This window comes from Phaseolus vulgaris, chromosome 7 (assembly GCF_000499845.2).
Source record: "Phaseolus vulgaris cultivar G19833 chromosome 7, P. vulgaris v2.0, whole genome shotgun sequence".
Lineage (NCBI taxonomy): Eukaryota > Viridiplantae > Streptophyta > Magnoliopsida > Fabales > Fabaceae > Phaseolus > Phaseolus vulgaris.
The window spans coordinates 5,126,398-5,139,032 of record NC_023753.2 but is presented as its reverse complement, the minus strand read 5'-3'; the positions used below and the strand labels follow the sequence as shown (position 1 = coordinate 5,139,032).

Below are 12,635 nucleotides of genomic sequence, written 5' to 3'. Positions count from 1 at the left end.
TCTAGTGGTGCATCTGGTAAGAGAGGTTAGATTGTGTGGACCAGTGTACTTAAGATGGATGTATCCTGTTGAGCGGTATATGAAAATTTTGAAAGGTTATGTGAAAAATCATTATCGTCCAGAGGCTTCAATGATTGAAAAGTACATAGCTGAAGAAAGTATTGAATTTTGTTCAGAGTACATGAAAAAAGCAAATCCAATAGGTGTTCTAGCTAATTCATGGCACCACAGGCGTTCTACAAGTAAATGTTTACGTGGTGTGAATATTGTAAGCAAATCTCGATCAGAAGTCTTGCAAGCACATTTGTACATATTGAATAACACAGATGAAGTTATACCTTACATAGAAGCTCATAAAACCATTGTGAAGGCAAATAACCCAAGACAAACAGAGAAATGGGTCTTGATGGAACATAATAGAACTTTCATGCCTTAGTTTAAAGACGAGGTGTTCAAGGATTCAACGGCATCGGAGACCTTGACCTGGTTGGCTGCTGGATTGAAGTTTGATGTCATCTCATGTACAACGTATGAAGTAAATAATTGTATATTTTACATGAAGTCCATGGATGAAAAGAGTACAGTTCAAAATTCTGGTGTTACTCTTGAAGCCGAATCAATGCAGTTTTCGACTTTGAAAGATACAAATCCAGTACTTGGATCAATGGCATACTATGGGTTTATAGAAGAGATATGGGAGGTTGACTACACTAAGTTTTCCATTCCAGTTTTCAAGTGTAAATGGGTTGACAATAAAAGTGGGGTTAAAATTGATGATTCAGGATTCACACTAGTGGACTTTCGAAAGATAGGGTATCGAGATGAGCCATTTATAATGGTTCAACAAGCATCTCAAGTTTTCTACGTGAAAGATCCTACGTCAGAACATTGGTATGTCGTTTTACACGGCAAAAAACAAGGGGAGGCCATAGATGATATTGAAAATGGTGACCCCCGTTCATTCACACCAATGATAATTAATAAAGATGACGATGTACTTGATGATGTACATGCAACCCGTAAAGACCACAGTGAAGGAATTTACATATGAACTTTCAACCCCCATGCAACCTGTAAATAAGCATTTTAGATTTAGATTTTTATGTATTATTTTTATAAGATTTTAATTCGATGCAGATTAACTAATGTTTGTTACCTAATTTTTTTAACAGAGACATGGATGACGATCAGACCCCACTCAGACCTCGATCCGGACGAGACAGCAGAGGACCTACTAGATTGAAGCGTCTCGCATTGAAACGTGCTGCTGGTGAGAAGACATGTGTTGACATTGACGTCAACACTGGAGTGGCTTTTGGTCCTAAAGCAGATGAGTTTATGAGCTATCTTGGAGTTGTTTCTCGTGAGAGGCTCTCCATTCTGATTAATTCATGGGATGAGGTGTCAGAGGTCGACCAGAACATGATCTGGGAGGATGTTCTGGTAAGCTTTACATTTTGACATAATGTTTTTTAATATTCATTGATTAATTTTAATTTGCTGATGTTATTTTGCAGGCAAACTTTGAAATTCCTGATGTGGAACCGCTTCGATCAAAGATTAAATCCAATATTGGGCTCAAATTTCGTACCTTTAAGTCAAGACTGACTTCGAGATACGTTTTTGGCGACCTTAAAGACGAAAATCCATGTTTAAAGTACAAACATATTGATGAAGAGACATGACGTCTTTTTAAAGAAAGCCGTCAAAATGAGGCTTGGATGGTAAGTGAAGTAACTTAACTTTTTTTGTTTGTTTATATAACATTAATAAGTTTATCTTATTTACTTCAGTTTGTTTATTTCAATTATGACAGGATCGTCGGAAGAAAGCTCAAGAGATAGCTTTGAAGAATGTTACCCCGCACGTTATGTCTCATTCGGGGTATCGAAAACTTGAGCAAGCACTGATGATGGAAAAGGAGCAATCTAAACAGGGGACGTTGTTTGAGAATGTGGAAACAGGGGTCACTTCTCCTCCATCACCACCTTTTCGCCATGTAAAATGGAAGAGGGCCCAAATTAAAAAGTCGGGTGCACCAAGTTCTGAGCAATCCGGGGTTATCATCGAAAAAATTGTAAGTTATTTTTGTTATTTTCATTTATTTTAAAGCATTAATTATATTAATGCTTTAAAATATGATTTTTGTGTACTCTTGCAGGATTCCTTAGAATCCGACGGTAAATTTGTTGCTGAAGGTCGTCACGATATCCTGGTTGAAGCAATTGGACGACCTGAGCACTGTGGTCGTGTTCGTGCAACTTGACAAGGGGTCGAAATTAAACTATATTTTGGAGTTTTAGAACGACAGTCATCTTCCTCTTCCAAAGAGAACGAAACTCAAATGAAGACTAAGATACGTGAAGAATTAATGGAGGAGATGAGAAAGGAGACTAATTTGATGTGGCTAGAGATGAAAAAGGAGAATGATCGAATGCGACAAGAGTTTCTATCGCACCAACTTTGTGCTAAGCCGATTGAACCCCTTGTTAGTCCCACTCCCAAGAGCACAAATGGGAGTTGTGCGGCTCCTCCAACATCAGGGGATGATATCAATGGGCAGACGAAGGATTGTGAGCTACTGGTAGTGGGCGACAAACTTCCTCGGGTGGTGGCCCTTGGAAAAGTCTATCAAGACGCCACCACCTTACATAACGTTCCTCTCTCCCCTGATGTGGCGAAGGTAACAGTTGAAAAAGTACGATTTCCTGATGCTCGTGTTCCACTACCTTCAGATGAGGTAACCACTATGGCCGATGCATTTCAGACATTCGTTGCCTGGCCCAGAGACCTCATTCGATTTATGCCCGAACCTCATGTAATAATTTCATTTCATTATATTATTTTTTATTTATATTTATATATTACATATAATTTAATACAAATGTTCTTTATCTTGTAGAAACCTTTTCGACCACCAAGTCCGGAGAAGAAGCGTGAGGTTCTAGTTGACGATCCTATAACTTCATTAGGTCTCATTGCTAGTCAGATTGGCAATGAACCTTTTCCAGTTCCGTGGGATGATACATTTTTTCAAATAAACACTGAACTGCCACTGATGATGTACAACACAGATTTATCAGAATTTATATCTGGGAATCAGGAGCTCAATATAAGTATAATTCAATTTTTTATGATGTAAGTATCTTTACCTATTATTCAATTTACTTTATGTTAAATTATTATTGATTATTCTTTAACTAAAAACTTGTAGGTTTTTGCATAGAGTTTGTATCACTGAGGGGAAGGAAAATGTGTATGGATTCTTAGATCTTGCATATACTAATCCCGTTGGACCAAAGTCATCTGAGACTCAAGCATACATCACTAACACCCTGGAAAAAGAGGGAAAACAAATTTATTCATGCCCTTATATTAATGAGTAAGTTTAATTATATGTCATCAATTATTACTATTTCATGTTTTAAATATTTACGAACTCTTTTCATGGATGATATAGGCATCATTGGCAGTTACTTGTCTTATCAATGGTTGATAAGACTGCTGTGTGGTTCTGTTCCCTACACAAGAAGATTCCCACAAAATTTAAGGATATCATTGATACATAAGTACATTATAAACTTAACTTTGTATATGTTACTAATTAACCATCTACTAACGAGGTTTTTTGTATTAACCAGTTCATGGCGTGGATATAACATCCTAAAAGGTTGATCCAGTTCAAATAATTTGAACTACATAAGAATAAAGGTTTGTAATTTTTTTCTTTCTCTATTATCATTGTTTATCAATATACTAACATATTACTTTTTATTGAATTATAGTGTAATAAACAACCAGGAAGCTGTGAGTGTGGCTATTACATTATGCAATGGATGATTACCATTATAAGACTAGGTGTTAAAACTGGTTGGAAAGAGGTAATAACATGATATGTTAAATCATTTTTATAATTCTTAAACATATATATATATATATATATATATATATCTAAAAACTAATTTATGTCAATGATGACTTTTTACGGCAAGTGCACCGCGTTTGTCAGAAGTAATAATTGTCCCTAAGGACGGATATCGATCCCACAAAGAACAGTGAATTATCGAGTAAAATATTCGCTAAATATAACAACAGAACAATAAAAAAGAGTTTGAAGTGATTATGTTGGCACTGATTAATAAGAAAACAAACAAAGAATTAGTTGCTTCAATTGGAAAAATTGGGATTAAGTTTCATCCCTCTCACTCTCATGTATTTTGATTAGCATGTTAATATTAAGTTCTTTAATTGAAATTGATGCCCGTATAAAAATCATTTATATCGATTCCTCGCATATAAAATCCTTAAGAATGTTCCCTAACTATCGATCCCTCGCATACTTATAAGAACAACTTAGAACGAAGCTCAGACGTTTAATAGCAATTAACATTTCAAGTCTATTCCTAGCACTCAAATATGTTAAGTATTGTTGTTTAGGTCCAAACCCTAAAAATACCTCCCGGTCAGATTTAAGATTCTCAATTTGTCACGGAGAATTAAAAGTAAAACAACAATACCAATAATCAATCAAGAACTGAATATTAATATATAAAATATCACCTCAATACATAAGAGTTTGAGCAGATTACTCCCAATCCCAAAGGGTAGAATTAGCCACGCATACTTCTATCACCTTCCATTCTCCCAATTGGGTTACAATTCACTCTATGGTGTTTTCCTCTCAATCTGGCACCCTGAGGTTGAGCCTCTAGCTCTCTATTTATCCTAGTTTTCTAGGGTTAGGTTGTTTATTGTGTCGCGCTAATGGGCTAAATGATAAAACATAAAAAGGCCCAATCTTTCTTTCTTTCTTTTTTTCTTTCATTCTGGGACCTTCTATCTTTATCTTTTTGGCTCAAATCATTCATCTTTAATCCAAATCTCCAATCTTCCTCAGAAATCTGCAATTAACACCAAATTTGGGAATAAAATACTCTTATTCAAATAAAGATCATAAAAAATGTAAAAAGGTATAAATTCATAAATTAGGGATTATTTTATATGTAAATTAGCAATAAATCCTCATAAGTGCCTATATTTTAATATGAAATATTACTGAAATTAGACACTTATCAGTCAACTATATTTTGCAATGCAGTTATTCACGGACGAAGCACCAATGAATTCAGAAGGCATTTCATATGTCAGAGATTCTTGGTCCACATATTTCATAAATTTTTATAACTCTACCATAGTTAATCAATAGTGTAGGTTTTATTATGTTTGATTACTATTGTAAATGTACATTTTGATTCTCTCAATTTATCTCTATATTTCTGTATTTTTCTGGCTGGGTTTGATCATTATGCAGGTTAATTTATATGGTTTAGGGACAATACGAATTGAACTTTAAAAAAAACACTATTTACAAATGCGGTTATTTACCAAAGCCGCATTTGTAAATCAAAAAGCAAGATTTACAAATGCGGCTTTGGTAAATAACCGCATTTGTAAATGTGATTTACGAATGCGGCTATTTACCAAAACCACATTCGTAAATCTAAAACCCCTAAAACCCCAGCTCATTCAGAAGAATATACAAATGCGACTATTTCAAATAACCGCATTCGTAAATCGCATTTACAAATGCGGCTCTATAGCCGCATTTGTATTTCTCTGATTTACGACTGCGTGCTGATCAAATACGACTCTATAGCCGCATTTGTAAATGTAAAATAGCCGTATTTGATTAGCATTTCTGCGCTAGTGGCTTCAGAAACTGATGCTAGGAAAACAATTCCTAACAACATTAACAAAGGAAACCATGTTCCCAATCAGTAGTATATGTAGCAATCGTTAAAAATTTTCACTAGCTTTGGGTGATGAGAATACGGAGTTATGTTACGGGTATTTATAGTTATACAACAGAAGACCTTCGTAATTAACTTGCATGCACATTTTGCTACGGGATAAATTGCTGGTAGACGTGTGTCCAATTGAAGCTGAAGAAAATACTGGATTTTGGGTTGGTTCGCATTGGCTTGAACTAATAAACAAGAGTCCCCATATATAAACAACCATAATCCACTTGCTCCACCATTCTCGCATTGAATAGATTTAGCATTTTGTTTTAGCGTAAATGAAAAAATTAGGGCTAAGAAATTGGGGCACCACTTCAACTAAGAAACATGCAACTTTTTTCTGACTTGTATTTTATTGTTACATGCTCATTATGCTAGATTTTTGGTGGTTTTTTTATGAGGGTCGGGCAATCCTTGAAGTGTTCCCTTTAATTTACTTCATTCTTTGTCAATAGAAAAAAACTTTTCTTCTTCACGTTTCTATTCCTCTTGTGGTGCTCTTCCCCTTCATTTTTGTTTGTTTTGTTTTTGTTCTTCTTCATTCTCCGGTGGGTTGCTGTAAGTGTTGTGCGCATTCTCTTTCATTCTTCTTCATGTTCTTGTCGTACTGCAAGTGTCGTCCTCTTTCACCTTCTTCTCAAGGTTTCTCCTCCATCTTCTCTTCCACTGTGGGTTTAGGAATTGGTGATCAAAGGTAATACATTTTATATTCATTTCTTTATTAAGTGAAACATTCATGGTTTGTGTTTTGTATTGGATGAGCCGTGTTATTTGCCATGTGTTGACCCTTGTATGAGCCAAAGTCTGTGTTTAAATATGATGTGGTCATAGTTGTCTGAGTTACTATTTGTTTTTTTTTTATGGAGCATGACTTGTTTTTGTGTGGAATATATTGGTAAAAGTATATATTTGCGTTTACTTAGTTTGTTTGTGTAACTATGTATGCTTTTTAAGTATTTTTTTATCCAAAAAAGACATTTTCCGAAGCTATTATGGTTGGAGTGGGGCATGATGTAGGGAAAAAGTGAGTTAAATAAGGTTTTTAGAGGCCAAGAGTGTAGGACAGTGTTAAGTAAGCACAAAATTCACTGAACTTAGAGGGTGTCAGTATGTGGTGACCCTAGTAAGAATATGTGGTGACCCATATTAGACTTCCTCCACAGACCCAAGGAAACTTTTTCTGGAACTGTCAAGTGAGTGTTTGTGTTGGTTCTAGAGGGCACGAGGTAGGGAGAAAATGGGTTAAAGGAGGTCTTTATAGGCCATGACAGTAGGCCAGTGTGAACTAACCACAAAATTCACTCAACTTTTAGAGTGACGGTATGTGGTGACCCTAGTTACACTTCTTGCACAGATCTAGGGAAACTTTTCATGGAAATGTCAAGTGAGTGTTCCTCTTGGTTGGAGGGGCATGGGGTGGGGAGAAAGTAGGTTAAATGAGTTCTTTAGAGCCCATGAGAGTAGGACAATGTAAAGTGAGCACAAAAATTCACTCAACTTAGAGATTGACAGTATGTGGTGACCCTAGTAGGAATATGTGGTGACTCACATTACACTTCCTACACAAACCTAGGGAAATTTTTTTCTAGAAATGGGAAGTGAGTGTTCGTGTTGGTTGGGGTGGGGCATGAGGTGGGGAGAAAGTGGTTTAAATGAGGTCTTTAGAGGCAATGAGTGTAGAGTAGTGTGAAGTGATCACAAAAATTCATTGAACTTTGAGGGTGACAGTATGTGGTGCCCTAGTAGGAATATGTGGTGACCCACATTACACTTCCTGCAGAGACCCAAAGAAACTTTTTCTGTCAAGTGAGTGTTCCTCTTGGTTAGGGACGAGCATGAGGTGGAGAGAAAGTGAGTTAAATGAGTTCTTTAGAGGCCATGAGAGTAGGACAAAGTGAAGTGAGCACAAAAATTCACTCAACTTAGAGAGTGACAATATGTGTTGACCCTAATAGGAATATGTGGTGACCTACATTACACTTCCTGCAGAGACCCAGGGAAACATTTTCTGAAAATGGGAAGTGAGTGTTTGTGTTGGATGGGGTGGGGGCATGAGGTGGGGAGAAAGTGGGTTATAAAAACCTTATTTAACTACCTTATTTGATGTCATGATATATAGGATATAGGACAACATAAACTAATAAGTTAAAAATCATATCTAGAAATCATGAATAAATAGTGAGAATGAAATCTAAAAAATTACAAATAAAAACAATAAAGCATGAAAATAAAAATTTCTCTATACGAAAGTCTTATTTAATATTACTATTTATAATCAAGTAAATTTCTTAAAATAAACGAGACTAAATATATATTAGTCACGAAGTCAAGAATAAAAGTTGTTTTGATAACCAAAATATAAATTTTAATCAGAAGACACTACAAGAAAATCATGAAATAGAAATCAATTTTTAGAAACCAAAATAATTAGTTACAATAATAATTAAATTAGAGATCATTTTAAAAACTAAAATAAAATTTGGTTTCTAAATTAGTTTCTATTATTATTAAATAGTTTCTAAATTGGTATCTAATTAGCAACCAAGGTTTTAACTACCAATTATTTAGTTTCTAAATTTAGTAGCAAAAACATAGGTTGCTAATTAGATACCAATTTAGAAACTATTTAATAATAATATAAACTAATTTAGAAACTAATATTTTTTTTAAAATGTTATCTAATTTAGTTATTATTGCAACTAATTATTTTGGTATCTAAAAAATTGGTTTCTATTTCATGATTTTAATGTTGTTATAAATTTTTTACATACCCAACCCCATTTACATTTATATATATTATTTAATCAAATTTCTGCTACATATTATTTATAAGAAATGTGAAAATCGTTATGAACTTTATTATTTGTTAAACGTTTTCATAACCGCATAAAATTTTATAAAGTCCCGTCTATCTTTAATGTAGTCTAACATTTTCATATTGAAATATATAATTTACTTAATTTTAGTGTTGGTAGAAAGCATAATGATTTATTCTTATTCTTCTTCATATAAATGTTTAATATACAATATAAACAAATTCTTTACCTTAAGAAGGATTTCCCATTTTATATTTTAAAAATATATTTATCAAATATTTTTCAACCACGTAAATCTCATAATAATAAGTTGTTTCAAAAGTAATAAAATTTAACTCCATAATTTTTTTATTCGACTGATCTTAAAGCAACACCCAGTGACACAACTAGCCATTTTTTTCTTTGAATAAAAAAATCCAATTATCATTGTATTTTTTTTATACAATGAAAATTTCACCAAACAATGATTTGTGGTATTTCTGAAGCAAGTCATGTTATGCAAAATTCTATAATTCCCATTTGACACTACGGAAGTAACTGAAGATCTGCTTTTACATGCGAGACACATCTTCTAAAGTAATTTTAATAATAGTTACTATATTCAAGATTTCATATATCAAATACTCAATATTACTTCTAAAAAATTAATTAGATATAATTAAAATATTACTTTTTTAATTTTAAGTTTAATTGTTGAATTTGTGACTATTGATTTATTATTCTACTATGTTTAAATTGTTTTATAGATAGTTTAAAGTAAATATAAGTAATGTAGTAGAGTGTTAGAGTGTTACCCTAAACCATAAACTATAAGATTTATGGTGGACTAATTTTCATATATTTCTTATTGCTTTTACCTTTTCTTGGTATGTAAGTCCGTAACTAGAATTACTGTGGGTTGCCATGGCACTCTGTGGTCTTTTGGTTCATGCATGGATGCTTGCGCAAGAAAAAGACAAAGAACAAAGAAAAAAGACAAAACAGAGAGACAAAACGCAATCACACAACCAACTCAAATTAGTCACTGGCTGATCAAGATCGCCGCGTCCATGTATGTCTAAATGCCATGCAAAGCAACACGTGCTTAACATGCACTTTAAATGGCTCACCCATCTCAACCCACACACAAACACATTGCCTTTTTCTTCATCATCACCACAACCACCTGTATATATTCATTCTCTTCCGCCACCTCAATTTCTTCACTTCAACACACGTCAACCTGCATATGCGTGTCATCCCATGCCCAAATCTCCATGCATGTTCCAACCACCTTCTCTCTTATATAATACCTATAAATACCTCTAATATCACTCACTTCTTTCATCATCCATCCATCCAGAGTACTACTACTCTACTACTATAATACCCCAACCCAACTCATATTCAATACTACTCTACTATGATGAGAGCAAGGGTTCCACTCCTGTTGCTGGGAATTCTTTTCCTGGCATCACTTTCTGCCTCATTTGCCACTTCACTCCGGGAGGAGGAAGAGAGCCAAGATAACCCCTTCTACTTCAACTCTGACAACTCCTGGAACACTCTATTCAAAAACCAATATGGTCACATTCGTGTCCTCCAGAGGTTCGACCAACAATCCAAACGACTTCAGAATCTTGAAGACTACCGTCTTGTGGAGTTCAGGTCCAAACCCGAAACCCTCCTTCTTCCTCAGCAGGCTGATGCTGAGTTACTCCTAGTTGTCCGTAGTGGTAAGTAATTGCTACTGGTATCACTTGTTTCTTCTTGCAGAAATAATGGTAATGAGTTTTTTATAATTTCAGGGAGCGCCATACTCGTCTTGGTGAAACCTGATGATCGCAGAGAGTACTTCTTCCTTACGAGCGATAACCCGATATTCTCTGATCACCAGAAAATCCCTGCAGGAACCATTTTCTATTTGGTTAACCCTGATCCCAAAGAGGATCTCAGAATAATCCAACTCGCCATGCCCGTTAACAACCCTCAGATTCATGTACTGCCTTTTGTAATACCGAACTAATTTTTTGTTATTTTAACTTGCAATTTCTCTCCAAATGTGATGATAAATGTTTGTCCTGTAGGAATTTTTCCTATCTAGCACAGAAGCCCAACAATCCTACTTGCAAGAGTTCAGCAAGCATATTCTAGAGGCCTCCTTCAATGTAAGAAAGAAAACAGCATCTAACTACATATTTGCGTTGCCATTTAGCTAGTACTTTGTCTAAATGTCACACTTGTTGAATTTGTTGAATGATATCATTATATATGTTTGCATGATTTTTATAGAGCAAATTCGAGGAGATCAACAGGGTTCTGTTTGAAGAGGAGGGACAGCAAGAGGGAGTGATTGTGAACATTGATTCTGAACAGATTAAGGAACTGAGCAAACATGCAAAATCTAGTTCAAGGAAATCCCTTTCCAAACAAGATAACACAATTGGAAACGAATTTGGAAACCTGACTGAGAGGACCGATAACTCCTTGAATGTGTTAATCAGTTCTATAGAGATGGAAGAGGTAAATACAAAGAAAAACCATATAGACAAACTCAGCAATTGAGTTCTATTATTCACTGTCGTCTTGGTTAGAAAATCTTAGTATTGAGACTATAATTAAATAATGGTTTTTTTTGTTAACAAATTTAGGGAGCTCTTTTTGTGCCACACTACTATTCTAAGGCCATTGTTATACTAGTGGTTAATGAAGGAGAAGCACATGTTGAACTTGTTGGCCCAAAAGGAAATAAGGAAACCTTGGAATATGAGAGCTACAGAGCTGAGCTTTCTAAAGACGATGTATTTGTAATCCCAGCAGCATATCCAGTTGCCATCAAGGCTACCTCCAACGTGAATTTCACTGGTTTCGGTATCAATGCTAATAACAACAATAGGAACCTCCTTGCAGGTATATATATTTATTATATATGACCATGAATTTGAATATAGGGTTGTTGATGGAATTTTTTATTTATAATTGGTAATGCGTGATTGTGATTGTAAATATGAAGGTAAGACGGACAATGTCATAAGCAGCATCGGTAGAGCTCTGGACGGTAAAGACGTGTTGGGGCTTACGTTCTCTGGGTCTGGTGACGAAGTTATGAAGCTGATCAACAAACAGAGTGGATCGTACTTTGTGGATGCACACCATCACCAACAGGAACAGCAAAAGGGAAGAAAGGGTGCATTTGTGTACTGAATAAGTATGAACTAAAATGCATGTAGGTGTAAGAGCTCATGGAGAGCATGGAATATTGTATCCGACCATGTAACAGTATAATAACTGAGCTCCATCTCACTTCTTCTATGAATAAACAAAGGATGTTATGATATATTAACACTCTATCTATGCACCTTATTGTTCTATGATAAATTTCCTCTTATTATTATAAATCATCTGAATCGTGACGGCTTATGGAATGCTTCAAATAGTACAAAAACAAATGTGTACTATAAGACTTTCTAAACAATTCTAACTTTAGCATTGTGAACGAGACATAAGTGTTAAGAAGACATAACAATTATAATGGAAGAAGTTTGTCTCCATTTATATATTATATATTACCCACTTATGTATTATATTAGGATGTTAAGGAGACATAACAATTATAAAGAGAGAAGTTTGTATCCATTTATATATTATACTTATCCACTTATTTAATGTCTTTATAAGGTTTGATCCATGATATTTCTAATATTTTAGTTGATATGTATATGAAAAGGTACTATTTGAACTCTCTTACTCTGTATAAAGGTTGGATCATCCTTAAAGTGGGTCTATTTAATTTTATTGCTTCTTACAGATAAAAAAAAAAATTATGAGTTGGTTTGATAAAATATTGAAGGATTTAAAATAATAATAAATAACATATAATATATGTATATAAATTTATTATAATATAACATTTATCTATAAAAAAGTAAATATTGTCATAAATCTATACAATCGTTTAGCCTTGCTGGAACGAATCTCAATTATTTAAACGAGAGTAAACATATTTGACTTTTTGGTTATTTAACAAATTATTATTTAA

At 34.3% G+C, this 12,635-nt stretch overlaps 1 protein-coding gene across 1 annotated transcript; it reads left to right on the top strand.

Annotated features, from left to right (window-relative positions):
* The first annotated feature begins 9,744 nt into the window (after positions 1-9,744).
* LOC137827796 (phaseolin, beta-type) lies at positions 9,745-11,933 on the top strand. The gene is made up of 6 exons (XM_068634117.1): positions 9,745-10,332; positions 10,405-10,595; positions 10,684-10,764; positions 10,889-11,119; positions 11,248-11,506; positions 11,610-11,933. The coding sequence occupies exons 1-6, from the start codon at positions 10,020-10,022 to the stop codon at positions 11,798-11,800; spliced, it is 1,266 nt and encodes a 421-aa protein (XP_068490218.1). The 5' UTR covers positions 9,745-10,019; the 3' UTR covers positions 11,801-11,933.
* The last annotated feature ends 702 nt before the right edge of the window (positions 11,934-12,635 follow it).

Excerpts from the sequence above, each read along its gene's own strand:
- LOC137827796 (XM_068634117.1), top strand. The coding sequence starts at position 10,020 with ATGATGAGAGCAAGGGTTCCACTCCTGTTGCTGGGAATTCTTTTCCTG. Across the intron at positions 11,120-11,247 it reads GTTCTATAGAGATGGAAGAG|GGAGCTCTTTTTGTGCCACA; the intron begins GTAAATACAAAG and ends TAACAAATTTAG. Across the intron at positions 11,507-11,609 it reads CAATAGGAACCTCCTTGCAG|GTAAGACGGACAATGTCATA; the intron begins GTATATATATTT and ends GTAAATATGAAG.